The sequence below is a fragment of the Euprymna scolopes genome, chromosome 21 (genome assembly GCF_053919585.1).
Source record: "Euprymna scolopes isolate OS-2025 chromosome 21, ASM5391958v1, whole genome shotgun sequence".
NCBI lineage: Eukaryota > Metazoa > Mollusca > Cephalopoda > Sepiida > Sepiolidae > Euprymna > Euprymna scolopes.
In genome coordinates, this window is record NC_136502.1 from 37043749 (window position 1) to 37069021 (window position 25273).

General features: G+C 33.4%; 1 protein-coding gene across 2 annotated transcripts in view; it reads left to right on the forward strand.

Annotated features, from left to right (window-relative positions):
- The window catches only part of LOC145242116 (uncharacterized), a 171751-nt gene that overhangs the window by 89455 nt on the left and 57023 nt on the right, over nucleotides 1-25273 (forward strand). For both annotated transcript variants that reach the window (XM_080105032.1, XM_080105031.1), the window contains exons 9-10: nucleotides 2788-2884; nucleotides 19308-19528. In XM_080105032.1, coding sequence (XP_079961158.1) covers nucleotides 2788-2884; nucleotides 19308-19528 — 318 coding nt within the window. The remainder of the gene's footprint in view (nucleotides 1-2787; nucleotides 2885-19307; nucleotides 19529-25273) is intronic.

The following is a 25273-nucleotide window of genomic DNA, read 5'->3' on the forward strand; positions in this document are numbered from 1 at the left end:
TTCAGTCAGCCATGACTTGATTGAGGGCCTAAGTAATTTGCAATTGTATTTTTCAGTCGCCTACACTGAAAATTAAACCTTCAACTTTCAGGAGAATATCGTTTTTTACAAATGATTTTTCCAAGTACTCTAATCACTGTGTAAATAAAGGGTTCCATTCAAAATTTTGTCCAAATTTTCAAGTTCGACAAAAATATTCCTAAGTCTGAGAAGCTACACCTGAAGAAGGTCGGAAGTTACATCGACTGAAATGTTGTGAAAATCACACTCAATATGAGAATAGTAATCCAAACATTTCAAATAATACGAAAAGATTGACAAGAAGTTTATGACTTTAGTGATACGATTGGAGCACAGGGTGGAGAAGGTGCTGGCGTGATTACAAGAATTCGCAGTGAATGGAGTAAGTTCAAGGAAATTTTGCCATTACTAACAAGTAATTCAAATTATATTCTTACCCCCCCCCCTTAAATGAACTTGGTAGTTAGTGTTGAGATGATTAATCGGAATTGGAATTGGGAATCAAACAAATTGGAAGTTTTGGGGTATCGGAATCGGTATTGGTTTTGAAAAAAAATGTGTGCCTATTTTCTAATACACAAAATGATTCTTGGTATTGTTTTTATTCCTTTGTTTTTGTGAAAAACTTAATTTTCTATGACTCGTATTAATGATAAAACGATAAATATTTATTGATTTTTAAAACTACCAGTAAAACAAAAAATTATTTGTCACATTACTATTATTTTTGCATTTGCGAATATTAATAATATTACATGTGAGTTTTTGCAGCAATCCGACCCTACACACACAAAAGAACAACTCTATACTTAGAAATTTTTAAAGAATCAGAATCGGTAATTGTATCAGAATCAGAGAAAAATATTGGAATCGTCCCATCACTAGTAGTTTGCTCCTCGACTGTGAGGCATAGTTGCTGTCACAGTATTCGTTTGTAATTAAAACCTTTACCTATACTGGTCTTGTGTTATTCACTGTTTTCAGTTCAATTTTAATAGCCATCAATACTTAATTTTACTATTCATATGCAATTAAATTAGTCACAATTAATTTACAACTCAGTGATGCTGCTGCTGCTGCTGGTGATTCGCCATTCAAGCAACTTTGACTCAGGCGATCTGTTGGTTCCGTCAGTGCAAAATATCGAAGGTCAATACCTAAAAAGGGATTTTACTAAAATGGTGTATGATCGTTGTACAACTAAATTACCACTGCTGCTGATTAAAGCAACTTCGACGCAGGCAATCAACTGAGTCCATCAGCATAAAATATCGTAAAACAATCTCGTAATCTATATATATAAAAGCGAAAATGTGTGTATGTATGTTCGCTTTTTGTGTATGACCAAGAAAGGCTTTTTTCAGAGAAGCGCACGGTCGGCTGTCAACTTCTTAAAACTTTTTATATCACATAGAAATCATAATACCTCTGAGTTAACAATGGAGCTCGCCTGTCTATTTAATTTGCTCGACTTCGGGAAGATAAATATTTAACAGTTTTCGCTCGCCGCGTGTGGATTAGGCTTTTTCCTATAATAAAAGTGACACTAACTCTGGCGGTATTTTTCCAGTCACCATCGCCAGAAATGTCCGAAAGCAATCAGCTTTGATCAATGTGGAAATATTTTCCTTATATCAGACAATTGCTATTCAAATTGGACAAGGGGGGCTGGTTCCCCCCTCCTAACACCTTGGGAAAATAAAAATAAAAACCTTGCAGTCAAAATTGAACTCATTAAGACATTAAAACGTGCAACTGCAAATTCTAAGTAATTAGATAAATTCAAACGTGTTTCCGTTAGTATGTCACGGTGGCCCAATGGTTAACGTTGCACTTTTTTTCACACTAACTTCCAACTTTGCCTCAAGGGTTCATACTTTTCAATCCTTTCATAGTACTGTTCCGTCATACAACATAAAATCTCATTAATCCTTATCCTCCAATGGCCTTTGGCCTTGGTAAGCACAAATCATGTACAATATGCAATTAAAAAAAATATCATGCACAATATTCAATTAAAAAAAAATCCAAACTTTCTAACTAATATAAGTTATTCATTTATTTATTTTAAAAGAGTTGAACGCAAAACAAGAACCTGGACGGTTTTATCACAATTCTCAAAATTACGCAGACCTATCGCTCGTCTTTAATTATCACATTCATTCTCATCACTTTCATCCATGCTTTATTTGTCCTTCCCTTGTGAACTGACCCCGCCACCTCGACTGTTCTGCATCTACTCACCAAAGAACTCTCAGCCATTCTTTCAACATGACCATACCAACAAAGTCTCCCGTTCTGCACACATCTCCCTATGCTGTCTAGATTTGATCTTCCTCTGAGCTCATCAGATCCAAGGCTGTATTTATGACTCACATGACACATTCATCTTATCATTGTCATGTCATTGCTCTTCATGCAACGCATGTCTCCAACCCCCAATTCTATACTTCTATACATCATCATATAGTGTAAACATACTTGATAAGTTCTTCCCTTGGTCAATCAAATATAAAATGAGATAATAATGAAATATAAAAATCTGATTTTCATAAATTGGAAGGGTATGCGTGTGTGTGTGTGTGTGTGTGTGTGTGTGTGTGTGTGTGTGTGTGTGTGTGTGTGTGTGTGTGTGTGTGTGTGTTCATCTATGAGTCTGTGCGGACTCATTCTGAAAAAATAGCATAAAATGAGAAGAGTGTGTTAAATCCAAAATTTCTAACTAATATAAGTTATTTATTTATTTATTTATTTATTTTCAAACAGTTGAATGCAACACAAGAAGCTGAACAGTCTTATGTGTTTTATCACAATGAAAGTCTCCAAAGTATGCAGACCTTTTATGTCAACCAATCAACTGGTGGTAAGTTAGTAAAAACATTTTCAATTGAAACAACACTAAAATAATTATAACAAAACGATACATATGCACTAATTATAAAGCCTTTATTAAAATACGATAATCTTTCCTTGCAGTTTGTCACAGACAAACTATAAATAAAAAAATGTTATTTTCACAGTAAAAATATTAATAAATGAAATCAATTTTCCAAAGACAAACTTTTTATAAATGAAATCCATTTGTCATAGACCAACTTTTTATAAATGAAATCCATTTGTCACAGACCAACTTTTTATAAATGAAATCCATTTGTCACAGACCAACTTTTTATAAATGAAATCCATTTGTCACAGACCAACTTTTTATAAATGAAATCCATTTGTCACAGACCAACTTTTTATAAATGAAATCCATTTGTCACAGACCAATTATTAATAAATGAAATCCATTTGTCACAGACCAACTTTTTATAAATAAAATCCATTTGTCACAGACCAACTTTTTATAAATGAAATCCTTTTGTCACAGACCAACTTTTTATAAATGAAATCCATTTGTCACAGACCAACTTTTTATAAATGAAGTCCATTTGTCACAGACCAACTATTAATAAATGAAATCCATTTGTCATAGACAAACTATTAATAAATGAAATCCATTTGTCACAGACAAGCTATTAATAAATATAATCCATTTGTCACAAAAAACGATAAATAAATGAAATGTATTTATCATAGACACACTTTAAATAAATGTAATGCATTTGTCTCAGACAAACTATTAATAAATGTAATCCATTTGTCACAAAGAAACTATTACACATATATATATATATATACATATATATATACATATATACATATATATACATATATATATACATATATATATATACATATATATATATACATATATATATATACATATATATATATATATAATGCATTTGTTATAGAAAAACTTTAAAAAATGAAATCCTTTTGTGACAGACAAACTATTAATAAATGAAAAGCATTTGTCACAGAGAAACTTTTAATAAATGAAATGCATGTCACAGAAAAACAATAAAAAATGAAATGTCTTTATCACAGACAACCTATTAATAAATGAAATCCTTTTGTCACAAAAATGTATTAATAAATGAATTTTATTTGTCACAGACAAACTATTAATAACTTAAATGCATTTGTCACAGACAAACTATTAATAAATTAAATACATTTGTCACAGAGGAACTATTGATAACTGAAATATATTTAGCATTAATAAATTTAATCTATTTGTAATAGACAAACTATTAATAAATAAAATTTATTTCTCACAGAAAACTATTAATAAATAAGATGCATTTGTCGCAGACAAACTATAAATAAATGTAATCCATTTATCACGGGAAATACAATAATAAATTAAATGCATTTGTCACGGACCAACTATTAATAAATAAAAGGTGTTACTCCAAGACAAACTATTAATAAAGAAAATGTATTTGTCATAAAAAACTTTTAATAAATGGAATGCATTTGTCATAGAAAAACTATTTATAAATGAAATATATTTGCCACGGACAAAGTATTAATAAATGAAATGGATTTGTTGCTGAAAAACTATTTATAAATGAAAGGCATCTGTCGCAGACAAAATAAACTAAATAAAATGCATTGTCACAGACAAACAATTAATAAATTAATTGCATTTATCACAGATAAACTGATAATAAATTAAATGCATTTGTTACAGATAAACTATTAATAAATTTATTGCATTTTTACAGAAACACTATAAATAAAATGCATTTGTCACAGACAAACAATTAATAAAATGTCTTTGTCACACACAAACTATTATAAATGAAATGCATTTATCAAAGAAAATCTATTGATAAATATAATGCATTTGTCACAGACAAACTTTTAATAAATGAAATGCATTTGCCACAGTCAAAATATTAATAAATGAAATGTCTTTGTCCCAGACAAACTATTAATAAATGATATGCATTTATCAAAGACAAAATATTAATAAATTAATTTCATTTACCACAGACAAACTTTTAATAAATGAAATGTCTTTATTACAGACAAATTAATTATAAAGGAAATCCATTTGTAACAGACACACTATCAATAAATGAAATCTATTCGTCATAGAACTTCTATTAATAAATGTAATAATTTGTCGCAGCCAAAATATTAATAAATGAACATTCTTTGTCACAGACCAAATATAAATAAATTAATATTATTTATCACAGATGAACTATTAATAAGTAGTCTTTACCGCTTACCAACTATTAAGAAATGAAATTCATTTATCACAGAAAAAACTATTAACAAAAGAAATGCATTTGTCGCAGACAAACTATTCAAAAATAAACTTTCTTTGTTGCATACAAACTATTAATAAATGAAATGTACTTGTCGCAGACAAACTATTAATAAATGAAATAAATTTTTAACAGACAACTTTTAGTAATTGAAATGCATTTGTCACAAATAAACTGTAAATAAATTTATTGCAGTTTTCACAGAAAAACTCTAGATAAATAAAACGAATCCATCAAAGATAAAGTATAATTAAATTAAATGTATTTATCGCAGACAAACTATTAATGAATGAAATGCATTTATCACAGAAAAAATTATTCCTAAATAAAACGTATTTGTAACAGACAAACTAAAACAAAATGAAATGCTTTTGTCATAGAAAATCTATTAATAAATAAAATGCTTTTGTCACAGACAAATTATTAATAAATGAAATATATTTGTCGCAGACAAACTATTAATAAATTAAATATATTTGCTACAGACAAACAAACTATTAATATATGAAAAATATTTGTTGCAAACAATGTATTAATAAATGGAAATATTTGTCGCAGATAATAATATAATAAATGAAATTTAGTTTTTACAGAAAACTATTTATAAATGAAATTGCTTTGTCGCATACAAACTATTAATAAATGAAATGTATTTGTCACAGACATACTATTAATAAATTCAATGCATTTGTCACAGACAAACTATCGATAAATGAATTGCGTTTTTAACAGAAAAACTATTAATAAATGAAATTCATTTGTCACAGAAACTATTAATAAATCGAATGCATTTGTCACAAAAAAGTATTAATAAATTAAATGTATGTGTCACAGAAAACTCTTAATAAATGAAATGCGTTTTTAACAGAAAAACTGTGATTCCAGGAAATGTATTTGTTACAAAAAATAATTATAAATGAAATGTATTTGTCGCAAACGTATTTGTCACAGATACTGTATTAATAAATTAAACATATGTTGTAGAAAAATTAAAACAAACTGGAATGCATTTGTCACAGAAAAAATATTAATAAATGAAATGCATTTGTCACAAACAAAATACTAATAAATGAAATGCATTTCTCAAAGACAAACTTTTAAAAAATGAAATTCATTGTCGCGAACAAACTATTAATAAATGAAATTTAGTTTTTACAGAAAACTATTAATAAAAGAAATGCATTTGACGCAGACAAACTATTAATAAATGAAATGTATTTGTCACATTCAAACTATTAAAATATGAAATGTGTTTGCCAATGACAAAGTATTAATAAATGAAATGTATTTTTCACAGAAAAACTTTTAATAAATAAAATCCATTTATCACAGATACACTTAATAAATGTAATGCAGTTTTTGCAGACAAACTAAAACAAAATGAAATGCGTTTGTCACAGAAAAAACTATTTATAAATGAAATGTGTTTGTCACAAACAAATTATTAATAAATTAATTGTATTTGTTACAAACAAAGTATCAATAAATGATATGTATTTGCCGCAGACAAACTAATTATAGATGAAATGCATTTTTCACAGACATACTATAAATAAATGAAAGGTATTTGTAGCATACAAACTATTAATAAATGAAATGCATTTGTAACAGACATACTATTAATAAATGAAATTCATTTTTCACAGACATACTATTAATAAATGAAATGTATTTGCAGCATACAAACTATTAATAAATGAAATTTATTTGTCACAGACATACTATTAATAAATGAAATTCATCTGTCACAGACAAACAATTGATAAATAATATGTATTTGTAGCATACAAACTATTAATAAATGAAATGTATTTGTCACGGACAAATTTTTAATAAATGGAGAGCATTTGTAACAGACATACTATTAATAAATGAAATGCATTTTTCATAGACATACTATTAATAAATGAAATGCATTTGTCACAGACATACTATTAATAAATGAAATGCATTTGTCGTAGACAAACCATTATGAAATTAAATCTATTTGTTTCAAACAAACTATCTATAAACATATACGTTATATACGTTTGAAGCCAAAACAACGCAATATTACAAAATGTTGTTTCTAGAAGCGCTGGTTGTAGTTTGAATAAAATAAAATAGTATATAATACATATTTTATTTTATTTAAACTCAACCAGCGCTTCTAAGGAAAAAAAATCTTAACGTGAATCCCGCGTGACCGAATGCATCCTTCCGAGATTAAAAAAAACTACTGTAAAAACAACAAACGGACTTCTAATGCTGATTCTCTGCTCAACAATAACATGGCAAAAAAAAAAAGAAAGACATACTGAAGATGAAGGTTTCCTTCAAAATATATTTATGAATTTCAATATCAATTTCAAACAAAATAAATATTTGCTTATTTTGTAATAATGCGTTGTTTTGGCTTCAAACGTATGTTATACATATTTTATTTTATTCAAATTCAACCAGCGCTTCTAAGGAACAAAAATCTTCTTTTTGTTTTTTCACATAGGCATCCCCACTTATCAAGGCCAAGAGGCCACTCAAGGATAAGGGTTAAAGAGTGTACAGTAGAAATTGGACAGTATAGTAATCGTTAGTAATGGAAATTCGGTAAATTTGTTAACTTATATGGAACAGCTTATCAAAAACTTGTTTACGTTAGACTTGAAGACAACCATATTGTAGTCAGCTGGAAAGCAGGAAAATGGAAGACGATTCCATAGATGTGCAGTTCTAAGAAAGAAGCTTTGCTCATGGAATCTACGTTTAGGTTTAGGCACAGATAAAGAGTGGGGGAAATTAGAGATAGTGTTTTCTGCTAGACGGATGTTTCTTGTGAAAGTTTGGCGAGGGGGGACCATAGATTGGAGCCCAGCCGAGCACTTTCCATGAAAATAACGATAAAGTAGAGACAAACTTGCAACATCTCTTCTGTGAGAAAGAGGTTGCAGGGAAAAGAAAAGGACATCCCCTACGAGACTACGAAGTCTATTTTGAACTCTATCAAGGAAGGATGTCCTTTCTAGCAACTCCTGTTCAAATGTGGCAACAGTACTCCATCCTTGGACATACCTGGCTCTTATATAGAATTGCATCAGCAGTGAGATATCTACTGGATCGATAGAAGGATCCCATCATTTTTCCAGCGGCCGTGACAATGGATTTAATGTATGTGTTCCATTTAAGATCAGGAGTAAAGGTCAAGCCCAGAAGCTTGTCAAAACATGAAGCCTCCTCAAGACGAGAGCCATTCATTTCAATTGATGCCAGATGGGGATCAGAGTGTTGATGATGTAAAGATAAAAGTTTGGTTTTAGATGCATTAAAAGTAACAAGACACCTCTTTCCCGATTGTACCACTTGCTCAAGATCAGAGGAGAGAGAATCAGAGAGAAATTGGTCGTTTACGGTCTTAGATGTGCCGCCATAGATAGTAGTGTCATCAGCATAAATGTCTATGAATAATGTAAGGATGTGATTTGGAAGATCATTAATGTAGATCAGGAAGAGAGTTCCGCCCAGGATGGACCCCTGAGGGACTCCAGCATTAATACTGAGATCTTCTGATTTCTGCCCATCAACCACTACTCTTATGAACCTACCAGAGAGAAATAATTTAATAATTGAGAAGACATTTCCAGCTATACCGTAGCTGGAGATCTTGTGAAGTAAACCTTTACGCCATACTCTATCAAAGGCCTTTGATATGTCAAGAGCAATTGCCCCAGAAAGGTATTCTCCATCGAGATTTGCTAATCTTTGAGATATAACTGTAAGCACATCTGCTGTAGATCTAGCAGAACAGAAACCATATTACGTGTCACTAAGAAGGTTATTTTTGTTGAGATGGTTGATTACTTCTCTATTTAACACAGATTCCAGCAACTTACTCATGATGCACAGGAGACTTATTGGCCTGTACTGAGAGGGGGATGAGCAATCACCTGAATTCTTAAATACAGGATATACTGATGAGATTTTACAGGTTGATAGAAAGCAATTCTCCTTAAGACAACGTTCAAACAGTTTTGTAAGGATGGGCGCTAGTTCTGGTTGAAGTCTTTTGAGTACTATAATTGAAATACCGTCAGAGCCGGTTGCTTTACTGGAATTAAGGTTTTTGATTAGCTTGGCAACATCACATACAGATGTTTGTATATTACATAGCGTGTTTTCTGATACAGGAGGAAATATTGGAGGTTGGCGGCCTTGGTCGCAAAGGGTAGAATTAGCTGCAAAGAGTTTGGCTTTGTCTGATGCTGACGAGATTACCTCAGGTCCATTTATGATAGTTGGGATAGAACACACACTTCTGTTCAGGATTCTGTTTGCTATTTGCCAAAACTAGTGGGAACCAAGCCGCTGCTCAGCTACTTTGGACTTGACGGACTGAGCATACAACTCTCTTGCGTTCTTTATTACTTTTTACAGTGGCTGCTGGCAGTCCTGAAAGTGGCTTTAGTCTCAGTACATCTATTACTTTGGAAGCAATGGAAAAAGTGATTTCTGTGCGCAATGGCAGCAGCACATTCTGGAGAGAATCACGGCTGGCTGTTAAGTTTTTGCTAGAATTTTTTTGAGGTTATGAAACGGTCTATACCTACAATTAACCATTCCGTCAGATCTGATACTATAGAGAACACATCCTTTTTAAACATGGAATGCAGAGGTAGATCTGATATAAATGTACGGAAGCTATCCCAGTCAGCCATAGAATATCGATATACTGTACGATGGAGAGATACATCTGAGGATTTATTACATTTCATTTTTATCTTAACTGATACAACAGAGTGGTCGGAAGATCCAAGAGGAGACAGAACGGAAGCTGAACACAGGGCAAGTTGTGAGAAAAAGATCTTGGAGACTTGCATACTGGCCATCAGTATCATGAGTGGGTTCATAAACAATCTGAGTGAGGTCATAAGCAATGGAGAAATCATGACAGAACCTTCCCTCATCATCGGTCTTAACTCATTAACTTAGCATCATCATCATAATTCTATTCGTTAACCGATAATCATTCATTGGCATTTATTTTAGGTGATAATGATCTTGGATTGTGACCTAATATACATACACTGTCTGAACCATTAGGTTAAATCACAACTGCAATATTCACTAGTATTGCTTCACTTTCTAGAATTTTTCTTGTCTCATAAAGATACAACTAAAGATAAAATATTTGACTTTGTTAAAATCATATACATCTATCTATCTCTATCTATATCTCTCTCTCATATATATATATATATATATATATATATATATATATATATATATATGAGAAAATGGTAGTTTGCTTGAAGCATTGTTGGTAAAGGAATATATGGAAGTTCTAAAAAAAAGCCAAAAGCAATGCAGAAAGGACTGGAATCATGTGAGTAAAGAAAAGAAAAACAAACAAACAACCCCACAGCCTAAACTCTAAACCCGCTCGTTCACCTCGCACGACCATTTGGATAGATCGCGATTTACTTTCATGTTATTTGTTTTTGTTTTTGCGATACGTTTTGAATGAATTCAATTATTTACGAAAGTGCATTTTTACCTAAATGCGAGTTAGAAATAATTTTCCCTTTAACCAATTTGGTACCCCCTTATGGGAAGCAGCATATATATTGTTTTTAAAATATATATATATATATATATATATACTAGCAGTTCCACCCAGCTTTGCTCAGGCTCTATGTACTGTTCATAACTTTATGTGCATATGTATATGTAGTGACTGCGGCCGTAAAAATTTTTTTAACTTTAACCCCAATTTTTACCCCTAACATTTATTTATTTGGGATCAAATCAAATTATAAATTAGATCTAAGTCCAAGTAACCTACATTTAAAATTTCAAGTGTTTAGACCCCAAATTGACGGAGGAGTTTGGTAGAGTTTTCAAAGGTCAAATCGTTGAACTTTGACCCATTGACAGGCAAATTTCTTGCCGAAAAGCGATTAAAACAATTTTCCCAAATCTCAATACCCCTAATGTCAAATCTCGAGTTTGTAGACCGAAAACTGACAGAGTTATTTCATAGGGAACTGTACACACGCACACACACACACACACACACACACACACACACACACACACACACACACACACTTTCACTTTTATAGATGGATAGATAGATAGATAGATAGATAGATAAATTCACTATTAATCTCAAACACAAAATTATTTGCTATTAATTTACTATTTTTTCAACTCCAAACTTATTTACTACTAGCAGTTTCGCCCGGCTTTGCTCGGGCCCTATGTACTGTCCATAACTTTATATGCATATTAAAAAACTGTGCATATGTACGGTAATGCCTTTCTATATAACAGACTTCCTTAACAACAATAGAGAAAAGTCGGTATAGACTGCAGAGATCAAATATTTTAAAACTTTGACCCCAATTTTAACCTCTTAACATTTATTGTTCTGGGCTCAAATCAAATTAAAATGTTTGATCCATGTCTAAGTGAACTATATCTAAAATTTCAAGTGTTCAGACCCAAAATTGACGGAGGAGTTTGGTAGAGTCTGCAAAGGTCAATTCTGTCAACTTTGACCTCTTGAAAGCCAAATTCTCGCCCAAAAATGGTTAAAAAGCTTGATGTATGTCTGATTACCTTTTATGTAACATTTCAAATATTTTGACCCAAAATTTGCTAAATAGTTTGCTATAGACTGCAAAGATCAAACCTTTTAAACTTTGACCCCGTGGAAGCCAAATTTTCAACAAGCAAAACGATTAAAAAGCTTGACTTATGTAAAATTTCAAATCTTTAGACCAAAAATTGGCCGAGTAATTTGGCAAAGGTAAATTTTTTTTTAACTTGGACCCCAATTATGACCTTTTAGCAATTATTGTTTTGGGCTCAAATTAAATTATAAAATTAGATCCATGTCCAAGTAATCTATATCTAAAATTTCAAGTGTCTAGACCCAAAATTGGCGAAGGAGTTTAGTAGAGTTTTCAAAGGTCAAACCGTTAAACACTGACCCATTACCATCCAAATTTCTGGTCGAAAACTGATCAAAAATATTCTCCCAAATCTCAATACTCCTTATGTCAGATCTCGGGTCTGTAGACCGAAAATTGACAGAGTTATTTGGTAGGGAAATGTACACAGACCCACAGATACACACATTTTCACTTTTATAGATATACTAGCCTGGGAACCTGGCGTTGCACGGGTGTTTGGAAGTGTATGTCGAGCAATAAAAAAAAAAGTTGTAGTAGGAAGGCAGGCTCGAACGCGTACTGCAAAGGAGGAAAAGAATGAGGAAAAAACGTGACGCCTTTGCTGTAACGACCTCTGCCAAACCGGAAGTGATTAAATTAAGGCTAGAACATTTGAAAAGAGGGGATGACTTGAAGGTGAAGAAGTTAATGTTTTTAACCAATATTCAATATTTGTCGTATGAAAGGTCGAGCATAAAAACGATACTGATCTTATGAAAATCCGTCGCCTCTGTCGAAAATTTTAGGCAGACATGCAAACATACATGCATACATTTATATATTGGTAGCTAAAATTTTTGACTCAAACCGATTAAAACGCTTGTCCTATCTCTGACTACCCTTTATGTAAAATTTCAAATGTTTAGACCAGAAATTCTCTGAGTAATTTAGTAGAGACTGCAGAGGTCAATTTTTTTAACTTTGACCCCTATTATGACCCCTTAACATTTATTGTTTTGGGCTCAAATCAAGTTATTAAGTTAGATCCATGTCCAAGGAACCTATATTTAAAATTTCAAGTGTTTAGACCCAAAATTGGCGGAGGAGTTCGGAAGAGTTCTCAAAGGTCAAATCGTTGAACTTTGACTCCTTAACAGCCAAATTTCTAGCCAAAAACCAATTAAAAAGATTTTCCCAAATCTCAATACTCCTTATATCAAATCTTGAATCTGTAGACTTAAAATTGACAGAGTAATTTGATAGGGAAATTTACATACACAGACGGACAATTTCATTTTTATAGATAGACTAGCAGTTCAGTCCAGCTTTGCTCGGGCCCTATTTACTGTTCATAACTTTATTTACATATAGCAAACTCCTCTGCCAATTTTGGGTCTAAACACTTGAAATTTTCGATGTAGTTTACTTGGACATGGATCAAACTTTTTAATTTAATTTAAGCCCCAAAAAATAAATTTTAACGGGTCAAAATTAGGGTCAAACTTTTTAAAAATTCATCTCTGTGGTCTCTACCAAATTACTCTAAATTTAGAGGATATGTAGACTTTTTAAATATTAAAGATTGTTCCTTGGTTCCTTTAAGATAACGGAGGATTTATTTTGCACGATTAAGGTCCTTAATTGTCAGTCTCAATAAGTTTTGAGATAGTTTTGTTACAGTGTAACATATATGAGGCCTAGTTGCGGTCATCAAATAGATGAGGCTTCTAATCATATTTCTGTATAATCGATCGTCTATTAATTTTATTTCGGTCTCTATATTTTTATTTATGTCCATTTCGACGGGAGTTGCACGCGATTTGCAATCTTGCATTCTGAACTTGAGCAGAATTTTTTCAATGTACCCTGATTGGTTCATTGTTATAGTTTCACTTTCACAGGTAAATTTTATACCAAGGAACCATGACAATTGTCCAAGATCGGCCATTTTGAATTTTTTATTTAATTTATTTTTAACATCTTTTGAAGTGGCAAGCAATCTACGAAAGATTAATGCAAGCAACAGTAAACGTAGTCACTAGTTTTGTCTTATCTGTGCTAGCCTCTCGAACCAAAGTTTCTCAAGTCCTTCGCCACCCTTACTTGGAGGCGCGCCTTGAGTAAGGGTAGTGAAGTTTGAGGAGAGTAATATATCGTCAACCCAAAAAACCAAAATCAACAATTTATTACCTACATTTTTGGTATACAAGCACGTGTCTACGGAACATTGCTTGCATTCTTATCTTTTGGTTTTACCACTATTTCGTATGTGTTATTTTCAGATAAAGCTTTCAATTCGGATATCATAGCTTTTTTCTATTCTTGGTGATTTACTGAATTAATCGCCTCATTATAACTTTCCGGTGTGCTTTTTAACGAGTAACAGTAATTCATTGCGTAGTCTTGTATCTTTTCAATTTTTAAGAAGTCTGGCCTTTTTTGTTCCCTTATCGGGTATCAATGTGTCTGGTTAATATTTTCGTCAGTAGTTCTACTGCAATTGTCGTCATTATTAATATTTTCATTGTGATCGATTAAGATGCTAGGTAATATTTCCTCATGTTTTTCGTCCACTTGTTCGCCATTTTTTAAATTCAATGTATCATTGAATTTTACACATCTAACCTTTTTTATGGCATTTTGTGCTGGAAAATAGATTAAATATGTTGGACTGTTTTTATTGTTAAAAATACCTTTTTCGCTTTTATTATTTAGTTTACTGATATCTATATAACCTATAAAAGTGAACGTTGCTGTGTGTGTCTGTGCGTGTGTGTACATTTCCCTACGCAATAACTCTGTCAATTTTAAGTCTACAGACTCGAAATTTGATATATAGGGGACTGAGATTTGGGAAAATCTTTGTGATCAGTGTTCGGCCAGAAATTTGGGTGTTCAGGGGCCAAAGTTCAACGATTTGACCTTTGAAAACTCTACCAAACTCCTCCGATAATTTTGGGTCTAAACACTTGAAGTTTTAGATATAGGTTCTTTGGACATGGATCTGACCCTAAAACAATAAATGTTAAGGGGTCATAAAAGAGGTCAAAGTTAAAAAAAATTTACCGCTTTTTTTTTTTTTTTTTTTTTGCTCAACATACACCTCCAAACACCAGGGCAACGCCGGGCTGAAATGCTATTTTCTATAAATGCAAAACATTCTGAACCAAATATATGCATTCGGTTCATTTTGGGCTTTACACCACAAAACGCTTCATACAGTGTTTTGCCTAATCTTCTATTGAACGATCTATTTCTGATATATGCAGCTGCCATTAAAGCGTACGTCCATAAACTATGCGCCAATTTCGATTCAATAAGTAAACATCTTGCCATCTCAAAAAGGGTTCGCCATGCCCTTTCAGTGGTGTCATTTCGAAAGGAGGAATACGGCGCAGATTTCTTGTGTTTAATACGGCGGTTAATTAATAGATGTTCAAAGTCTTTATTAGTAAATTCAGTCCCATTGTCTGAGCAAATACATTTTACCGGGCCGTACGGAGTAATATCAGCTAAATATTTCTTAGTGGCGAGGATAGTGTCGGATTTGTTTTTTTTTTTTTAGAAAACAAACTATAATTAAACCGGAAAAATCATCAATAAAGTTCTAAACGTACCTTAGATTATTTCTTCCCATCGGGTTGATTGGACCTGCCAAGTCACAGTGCAGAAGTGAGAGAATTTTGTGGCCTTTTTGTCTGGTGTTTTGCTTATATATTTTGTCATTTTACTCTGTGCACACACATCACAATTTGGGAGATCGTCTGAAGGTATTATTTTCATGCCTTCGACTACATTTGGTAATTTTTTAATATCAACTGCATTGTAGTATCCTAGAATTTTATGCCAGGTTTCCAAGCCGTGACAGGCAGTTTTTGAGGAAACCATACTTTTTAAATAATATAGTCGGACATTTTCTTTAATGTCAAATACAGTTCCATTGGGGTATATCAATTTTGTCTTGTTTTGGCCAAACTTTATATTCGCGCCTTGTTTAATGACAGCCTGCACGAAAAATATGTCTTGCTTAAATGTAGGTATGAAAAGAGCATTTTTTAGAATACAGTTACAAATTTCGCCTTTATTATTTTTTAGGGATATTTTAGCATCGCCTCTTTTCAAGACTATATCATTTATTTGACTATCGTCTGCAAGTTCGACAAAATGACTTTATGGATTAAAGTTTGAATTAAACTTAATAAAATCAGATTCCTTGGTGATAACGTGTGCTGTAGCACCACAGAGATTTTTACCGTTTGTGGTATTGTCAAAGTTACATGTGAATAGAAATGTATGTTTTTTCATCAAAGTTCTCAACGTTTTTTACGGAGTCCATTTTGGAGCTTTTATATCGACATTGGAAACATTTGTGATTGGGTTGTCCGCAATTATAGCAGATAATTTTATTCTTTTCTTGGGAAAATTACTTTTGGGGAAAACATTGCGGTGAGGTGCGTAATTTGATGGTGTCTGTTTTCGAGAAGCAATTTTGAACTTCATAATATTGTTGGAGTTATTATTGTCCATGAGCATCCGATTCGTCTCTTCGTAACTATGCAATGCCACTTTAAATTCACTGAAATTTATGGATTTGTGTTTTGCGTTATAACAGTTGTAAATGGTTTAAAATCAGCTGGAAGTCCTTTGAGGGTCATTGATATCAACACGCTATTGCTTATTATTTCACCTGAGAGTTTTAAGGCATTGGCGGTTGTTTCTGCCCTTATAACGTAGTCTGTAATAGTTTCATCCTTGTTACGTTTCAGAGACGTTAAGTTCTGTATATAGTGATATAATTTTCGGTTTCCCTTTTGATAAATAATGTTCTCTTAATATGTTCAATGCTTTACGTCCATTATCCAAGGCATCTCTTATAATCAGAGACAGACTTCTATCGTCTAAGCATTGAATCAGTTCTGCAAAAACAGTCGCGTTCTTTTCGAGAAATTCGGAGTCATAAGGATTCTCTGTTGGAGATTGAATTACTTTGTGTAGTTTCTGAATCCTTAGATACCCCAGAAATTTTACCTGCCACAATTCGAATTTAGATTCTGAACCGTCAAAGAAAAGACGTTGGCTGGGCGCATAACCTGTTAAGTGTTGAGATATTATGTTGAACAAAGATGGCGGTAAAGAAGCAGTGCAGTACGGTTTTGAGTGTAATTGCCAGTAACAAAGATGGCGGCGAAGAAGCAGTGCAGTTCAGATCTGATCGTCAGTGTAATTGCCAGTAACAAAGATGGCGGCGAAGAAGCAGTGCAGTTCAGATCTGATCGTCAGTGTAATTGCCAGTAACAAAGATGGCGACGAACTGATTGAACCCAAAACTCGACAATTTTTATAGTAACTTTGGAAGCTTTTCATTGCTTGCTTATTGTGACTTGTGGTTATAAAAACGATCGTCAAAATCATTGATCTCATACTCCCCATTAGGAGTCTAAAACATTCAACAGACATTTTTGCCAGGTACTTTCTAGAATAATGTCTTGCCTCTTGTTTAAACCAGTCACTCTTGGTCCACGTCTATCTCTGTATTTTTTTCTAACGTCATCCTTGGTCTGCACACATGTTCTTCTTTTTATAACCTTTTTCCTTCATCTTTGCCATGACGTCACCTTGCACATGGTTTGATTATTTGCATACAGCTGCCATACGTGCATCTGTGCTCTGTTATCTAATATATAAATCTTACTGTGTGTGTGTGTGTGTGTGTGTGTGTGTGTGTGTGTGTGTGTGTGTGTGTGTCTATCTCCATTTTTCAAATTGTATCTCCTCCTAGATGGATGGTCGCTTGACGACATTCAGTAGCTCAAAAGATTGCATGTTGGGTACAGAATTTTATTAGAGGTATTTACTCGGTTAAAACAATTGCTAAGGGAATGCAAAAAGGGGTTCAAACTTGAAAGAAATGACAACTTCTCGAGCGTAGCACCATGGTGTCGTCCTGCGCATGCGGACAATCTGTAACACAGACATTTATTTATTTAGTAACTTTACAAGCATTTGAAAGCAGTCATCTGTTAGGTGCAGTGTCATCAATTACTAAATCCTGTGTTACGGTTTCGAGCACCACCATTTTTTTTTTTTTTTTTACATTCCGATAATGTTGATTTTTAAAATGTTACATAATAATAACACAAGAATATTTTTATTTAAAAAAATACAGAAGAATGTTTTCACTGTACATAACGAAAATGTCATATTCCAAATATATAGGATATATCATATACCGGCTTATTTGTTACATTCCAATAATCACGTAAATAGACCAAGTAATGGAATTTGGAATTGATTTCACCCCTAAACTAATTAACCGATCATTATGAATTTTATTTATGTGTATATGTTTATATATTTCTCTGTATTGAATTCCCTCCTAAACTAATTAATCGATCATTATAAGTTTTAATTGTGTGTGTGTGTGTGATTATATATTTCTATTATTGGATTTACTCGTAAACTAATTAACCGATCGTTATAAATTTAATTATGTGCATATGATTATATATTTGTATGTATTGGATTAACTCCTAAGCTAATTAACCGATCATTATGAATTTTAAGGATGTGCATATGTTTATAGATTTCTGTGTTGGATTTACTCCTAAACTAATTAACCAATCATTTTGAATTTTAAGATGTGTATATGTTTACATATTTGTATGAATTGGATTCACTCCTAAACTAATTAACTGATCATTATGAATTTTAATTCTGTGTGCATGATTATATATTTCTATTATTGGATCCACTTCTAAACTAATAAAGCTATCATTATGAATTTTTATTATATGTATATGATTATATATTTCTATGTATTGAATTCACTCCTAAACTAGACTTTGGAATTTCCTTCCTGCTGCCTGCTTCCCTGGCTGTACTGATATGCAGAAGTTTAAATTTAACATAAACAAATATCTTGTTAATCTTTCCTAGACATGGCCCCAAATAGTAGCCCCTTACGTCCAAGTGGCGATATGCTTAGTAAGGGGTAAACATCAGTAATATATATATATATATATATATATATATATATATATATATATATATATATATATATATATATATATATATATATATATATAGTGTAAAATTATGTTGAAAATTCAAAGACTCACGTTTTCTTTTTTATAACCTTCGTTTATTTCCTGGATTTTTTCCATTACAGCTGTTTCATTGGTGAGTAGGCAATTTTACGATTTATGTTTCCATAAAAATATCCTGTCCCCACCAACTTCTTCAGATGTTTATCCACTAGATTCTAGCAACAAAAGGTATATTTTTAACATGCTGAACATTGTATTTGGATAAAAAGATTTCCAAAGCCACGCCTCCTCACTTCCTCTATCTTTTGGTGTTATGTGAAGATAGTTTTCCGTTTTAATATATATATATATATATATATATATATATATATATATATATATATATATATATATATATACTGTGTGTTTTCTTTTCTTTCAAGACATTAAATGGAACGTTTCTGTTTGCTCTAACACATCTACGGATGATGAAGTCTACCTGAGCCTATATTGTGGGAATGGTAATGCAGAAAATCTGCGATTAAGCACACGAGAAGATGATTTTAAGACCGGCCAATGCAGTAATTTCACCTTATTTCTCGGAGATCTTGGAAAACTATGGAAGATAAAAATCAAGAAAACTAAAGACTTCCAGATAAACAGAGTAAGTTCCAAGAATAAATAATCTTCATATACTTCCTTTAGATCTGCATTTTTAACGATTTATTGTTTTGTGGGTTTTTTTTACTAATGAGTTACAGCTTAACAAAGTCCAAAAACCACTCGAGGACAATGAGTTAGTAAGATGGACGGTGAAGCAAACACCTTAAGGATTAGAGACAGACAATGGTTGAAACTGGTCTGCATTTGATTATTTAAGAAGATGGTTCGATAAAAATTTGTTGATATTAAGCTTGAAAATTACCATGTCAATTGAAAAGCGGAATTGAACAACAGCATTAAGGAAATTAATTACGTGGTGAAAGTAATGAAGAAAGTGACTTACATAAACTCTCTCTTCCCTGTCGGGTTACAGAATAAGAGAAAGAAAAGATCTTCCTTTATAGAAGGCTCAGTAATATAGATGTGGCATTCATTTGCATAGGAGGGCAGAAACTGCTATGAAAAGGACAAGTTGGAAGCACAAGGTGATTCTTCATTTTTCGACAGTTGAGAAAAAGAACGGACACTGAAAATTACAGTTGAATTTAGTTGTTGGAAAGCAGGAGTCCAAACAAATATTTTTCTTTATTTAATTCCCTTTTCTTTCTTTTTTTTTTAAACCGTATTTTGTATTCCACAAAAAGGAAGTGCTTGAAACAAAAAAAAACTTTGTTCATAAAAGTTTTGCTTAGTTTTACGTACACAGATGAAAAAAAGGAAAATTATTTTCAGTGGTTGTAGCTCGACAAGGATTTGCTGTAGATGTTTTGTAGGGGAAAGACGGGCAGAGATTGAAGCTCATTCAAACACCTAGCATGAAAATAATTACTGTTGATGATGATGTTAATGATGATGATGATGCTACAATATTACTAAAAATATTACTAAAGACTAGTAACGTCTCTTCTATGAGAAAGAAGCACAGGGAAGGGAAAGGAACATCCACACTAGATTTCAAAATTGATTTTCAATCAGGTTGGAAAGAAAGTAATGTCGTTTCTGTCCAACACATTTATTGCATCTGAAACAGTCACATTATGCCATTTTTAATCTTTACAATAATTTCTTAACATCGGAAAAGGAGTGACTTTGTTAACTATTCTGTACTTTTACCTAACAATTTCATAAACAAAAAATACTGTAATAACTAAATTTAATTTGCAAATTTATTTCCAATTTTTTTATTTTTTTTATTTTAATTTTCTTATCAGTTTGCTCAAGCTGGAGATGAAGCATCCTACCGGATGTCAAACATTCACTCATTAACTCAGATATTCCACGAAAAATTCACCCACTAACTTAGATATTCCACCAAACATTCACCCACTAACTCAGATATTCCAACCAAGAGATCTTTTTAAGACTCTGACCGTCCCTTTAAGTGCAATTGTTTGAATCTCCCTTGCACTTGGTTCACCGAGTATATTTGCCAGGTAGTTTTTGAAATTCTTTTTCATGAGTACAGTTGCTCCTAATAACCAGAATGATACAGATCTCTCTAAGATTCCAGTTTCTTTTCATGTCATACAAAAGACCTTGGTATTTCATTATCTTTTCCCTTTCAGTTCTGTCTAATCCAGCATTATTTCCGACAGCATGAAGTATAATATATATTGTGTTTTTTGTTGATGTTGATGATGCTATTATGGACAATATTACTAAATAAACGATGGCACTTCTGCAGACCATGCTAGATATAATAACATTATTATTTAGAAACACATTCTAAACATGGGAAACGAGGAATGACTTTGTTAACTATTCTGTACTTTCACCTAACAATTTCATAAATAAAGACTACTGTAATAATTGAATTTATCTTGAAAATCCTATCAAAAAATAGCATGGACTATAAATTGTGTGGACAATATTACTAAACAAACAATTTATTTAGTTCACAGAGCTGGATATGAACAAAGAATACTACAAAGTAAAAAAAAAAAAGGAATACTACAAAGTATATTATCTACAGGATACAAGCTTGTGCCTCGGTAAAGGGATCGCTTATACATATATTTCTTTTATGAAAATTGCTCCAGACAAGGCAGTAACCTATTTAATGCAAGGGGCTAAAAAAAAAAATACTGCTTCAAGGTAAAAAATTTTGAGCTACCTGACTACTATACTATACACCAAAAGGAAAGTGAAATTGTACAAATGACTCACCTTCCTAGATTTACGGCAAATCTTTACATTTTTAATAGCAATGTAACCATATCTGATATGGCACAATCACATTGACACACCGGTTCTCGCTAGATCACCAAAGTTAAGCAACAATGAGCCTGGCCAGTACAAGATGGGTGACCATTTGGGAAGGCTAGGCACTGTATGTACTGTGCCGAGTCGTAAAAATTTCCAGGTTGATATCTGGGTGCACGTCAAACTCACTAGGGGAGATGCACCTCTGAATCATGATGGAAAGCAATGGGAAACGATTGTTTTTACTTGTCTTTCTGAGATTACTGTGGCTTTACAATTTGGAGAACCGTGGTCGCTGACGCTGTTAAAACAGCAGGGCTACTGCTGCTGATGTAACGCGCATGTTACACTTGTCACAGGAACAAACATACAAAACAAAGAAATAAAAATCGAGGTCTGCAATTTTTTGTCTTTAACAAAAGCATTTTTTACCATTACTTTTGGCACCACTTAAAAAGTATTTTGCTGCCACATGTTAATTTTACTTGGTGCGCATTTCTCCTTCCTCTGACTTCACGCCAGTCACAGCCATCTTCGAATTTACATTTTCTTCAACGCACACTTTGCTTCTGCCCTGATCACACTGTGTATTTTTCTCTCCTTTTTTTTCCTTCTTCTCACACACACGTCCTAATTTTTTCTCGATTACTGCTTTTTTTTTTTTTTAAAATTCCATTTTCACCCTAAACAAGGCACAGTACCACTTTGCTGTAGGGGGCTAATATCGGGGCCATAAGTTGCAGGGATACTATGTAGGAAGTTGAGCAGCAAGATGTCTGTTCACATTACACTTGAACATCTGTATGTCAGTGCAGTTGGGAAAGCAGTTACCCGGAAGAGAGTTCCTGACGTTAAATTTGAACTCAACTTCAGATAAAAAGTCTCAAACTCAAATCCAACTGTTCTCTTGTACTCTACCAATTGATATTTCCACAATTTCTCATCCACATGAATAATCGTATAAAATGGGTGTCTTTTTGAAAAGTAAATTTAAAACGATTAAAACGTACATGACCAAAATCTTTATAGGCCTTTTATTGACTTGGTATTCATTTATTTATCATTCTCCATTTATTTATTTTATTATTTCCAGAGTTGAACACTTGAACATAAAATTAAAGAAGATAATATATAGACTGTAATAATATAGTATTCGAAAAAAAAAGAAAAAAAAAAGACAATATAAGATGCTCAAAAGTATAAAAGTAAAATAATATAAACGCTGTGTACGATTTCGGAGTCCCAAATTCTCTTTAAAAAAAAAAAAAAAAAAAAAAAAAAAAAGAAAACGTCATTAATATGAGATTTTCGATTTGTAAATCTTGAAATTTTACATTGATCGAGAATTAACCCTAAGAAGGAAACTCCTTGACTTTTGAAAACTTCGACTGAAGTAAAATGAAATAAAGTTTTATTCAATTCCGAACTTTCTTAATTTTATTTTAATTCAATAAATGTTCAGATAATTTCAGGTCCACAATTTTAGTTGCCTGCTTCATCCTCCTCCATTTCCTTATGACTTCTTCACACACGTCGATTCCGTCCTTGGTGTGACAAGCGACAAACTTGTTCAGCTCAGGAAATCCAACACTGGCCTAACTTTCTTCTTAATAGGTTGGAACACAGCCATGAGTGGCAAAATTCCTTTAACTTTCCCTGACCACGGCATTAATATTTCGTCATCTATCCATCTCTCAACTTCTTTTTCAAACTGTGGCTCCGCAGTTCCTTTCAGTGTGCTTTTGTAGCAGCTGACCCGATTCGTCAATACAGGTGGCTCCGCGGTCCATCGCCATTCTACCATCCATTTTTCGCCATCGAAGCAAGCTCGAAAGTCATCATCCTCAATCAGACATGGTCGGGGTTTCGACGGTTGGTTGGTATCACCCCTGATTACACTTCCTGTTATTGCCGGTGCACTCTGATTGCCAAACTTCACCTGGCCTTTAGCCATAGTAGCTCCTCCCAGTCGGTCTATCGCATCCAGGCCCAGCACCACATCAATTCCTGCAACCAGTCTTTCCAGCACGATCACTCTTAATCACAATGGCATATTCCTTACTACAATCTCCGCATCGGCCTCTCCACTGCCATCCACCGCTCTAACATTGCTGGTTCCATTCCAAGAGTTGGCGACGCTCGTAGTAATAAGAGTTGTTGTACATCCAGTATCAACAAGAGCTCTAGCCCTCTTTCCATTGATTGTGATCACTAACTGTGGCAACAAACTCTCATACGCCTGTTCAGTATCAAAGGGGTGACTACTGGCGCAATAGCACCCCTTTACTCGTTTCCCGGAAGTGAAGGGCAATTCCTACTAATGTGCCCTACTTGGCCACACCGAAAACAGATAATGTCTGGCCGTGGCTCCCTACAATCTCTCATCAGGTGTAGTCCTTGACATCGAAAGCATTTACCGGTAAATCCACGGCCTTGCTTCATCACTGATCGCTCCTTTCTGCTTGCCAAAACAGCCGCAACCACCCCCAAAACTCTAGCATGCCTTATAATCTCCTCCACCTCCATAGTTTCAATATCAGTAAGTCATTGCAGTTCCATGGAGATGCGATCAGGGAAACCAGTTACAAGTGCCAGCTTTACAGTCTTCTCAAGGCTGCATCCCCCATATCCAGCCAATCCTGCTAGTCGCCTTATCTCTGCCACGTACACGTCCACAGACTCCCCAGTCCAGCTGACTCTTTTGAGCTTGTTGTAAGCCTCAAACGCGCTCTCAGAAAATGCGGTCTTTAACTGGTTTTCAATGCTCTCAGCAATGGCCTGATCCGTCTCTCCCATTTCTAGATAGACCGCTCGAGCACTTCCTTCCAAATACATTGGTATTAACATGGCTACATCCTCAATCTTCTGCAGCCTTGCCACCAACTTCAGCTTGTTAAGCCACGCAACCACGTCACCTTCTCCAGTAAATGGCCTCAGAATATCGCTGCTCAATCTTACTCAGTCACCCATTTTTGTCACTGTGCCGAAATAGCTTGACGTTAAATTTGAACTCAACCTCAGATCAAAAGTCTCAAACAAACTCAAATCCAACTGTTCTCTTCTTCTCTGCACTTTCCACACTGACGCCCAAAATAAAGAAGACGGCTCTTTTATAGAGAGACCCAACCACATCTCATTTGCATACCCCCTCTCATCACATCACGTGATTTTCAGTCCATAAATACCAGGGGGCGGCCATTTTTATTTTCTCTTTTTTCTTTCCTAACACGAGCCGCACGATGCATGAGGTAAGGTTCTTTACTTTTAACCACAGTTCCAAAGTCTAGCACTTCTGGAGTAGAAACTATTAGAGTAGAAGGCTTTCTTACATCTAGGGATCTTTACTGTGTAGAGGGTGGGATTTTGCTGCTTGTCGGGTTTGTCAGAGGTATTTATGTCGAGGGGGTACAAGGGCTTGTAATTCATCGGAGCATCCACCATTAAAATACTTGTAGAACAAGCATGGATGCAACATTTCGTCGATGAGACATAGGCTGAATAAATCGCTTGTTTAATGATATTTCCTGTCATGTCTTTAATATAT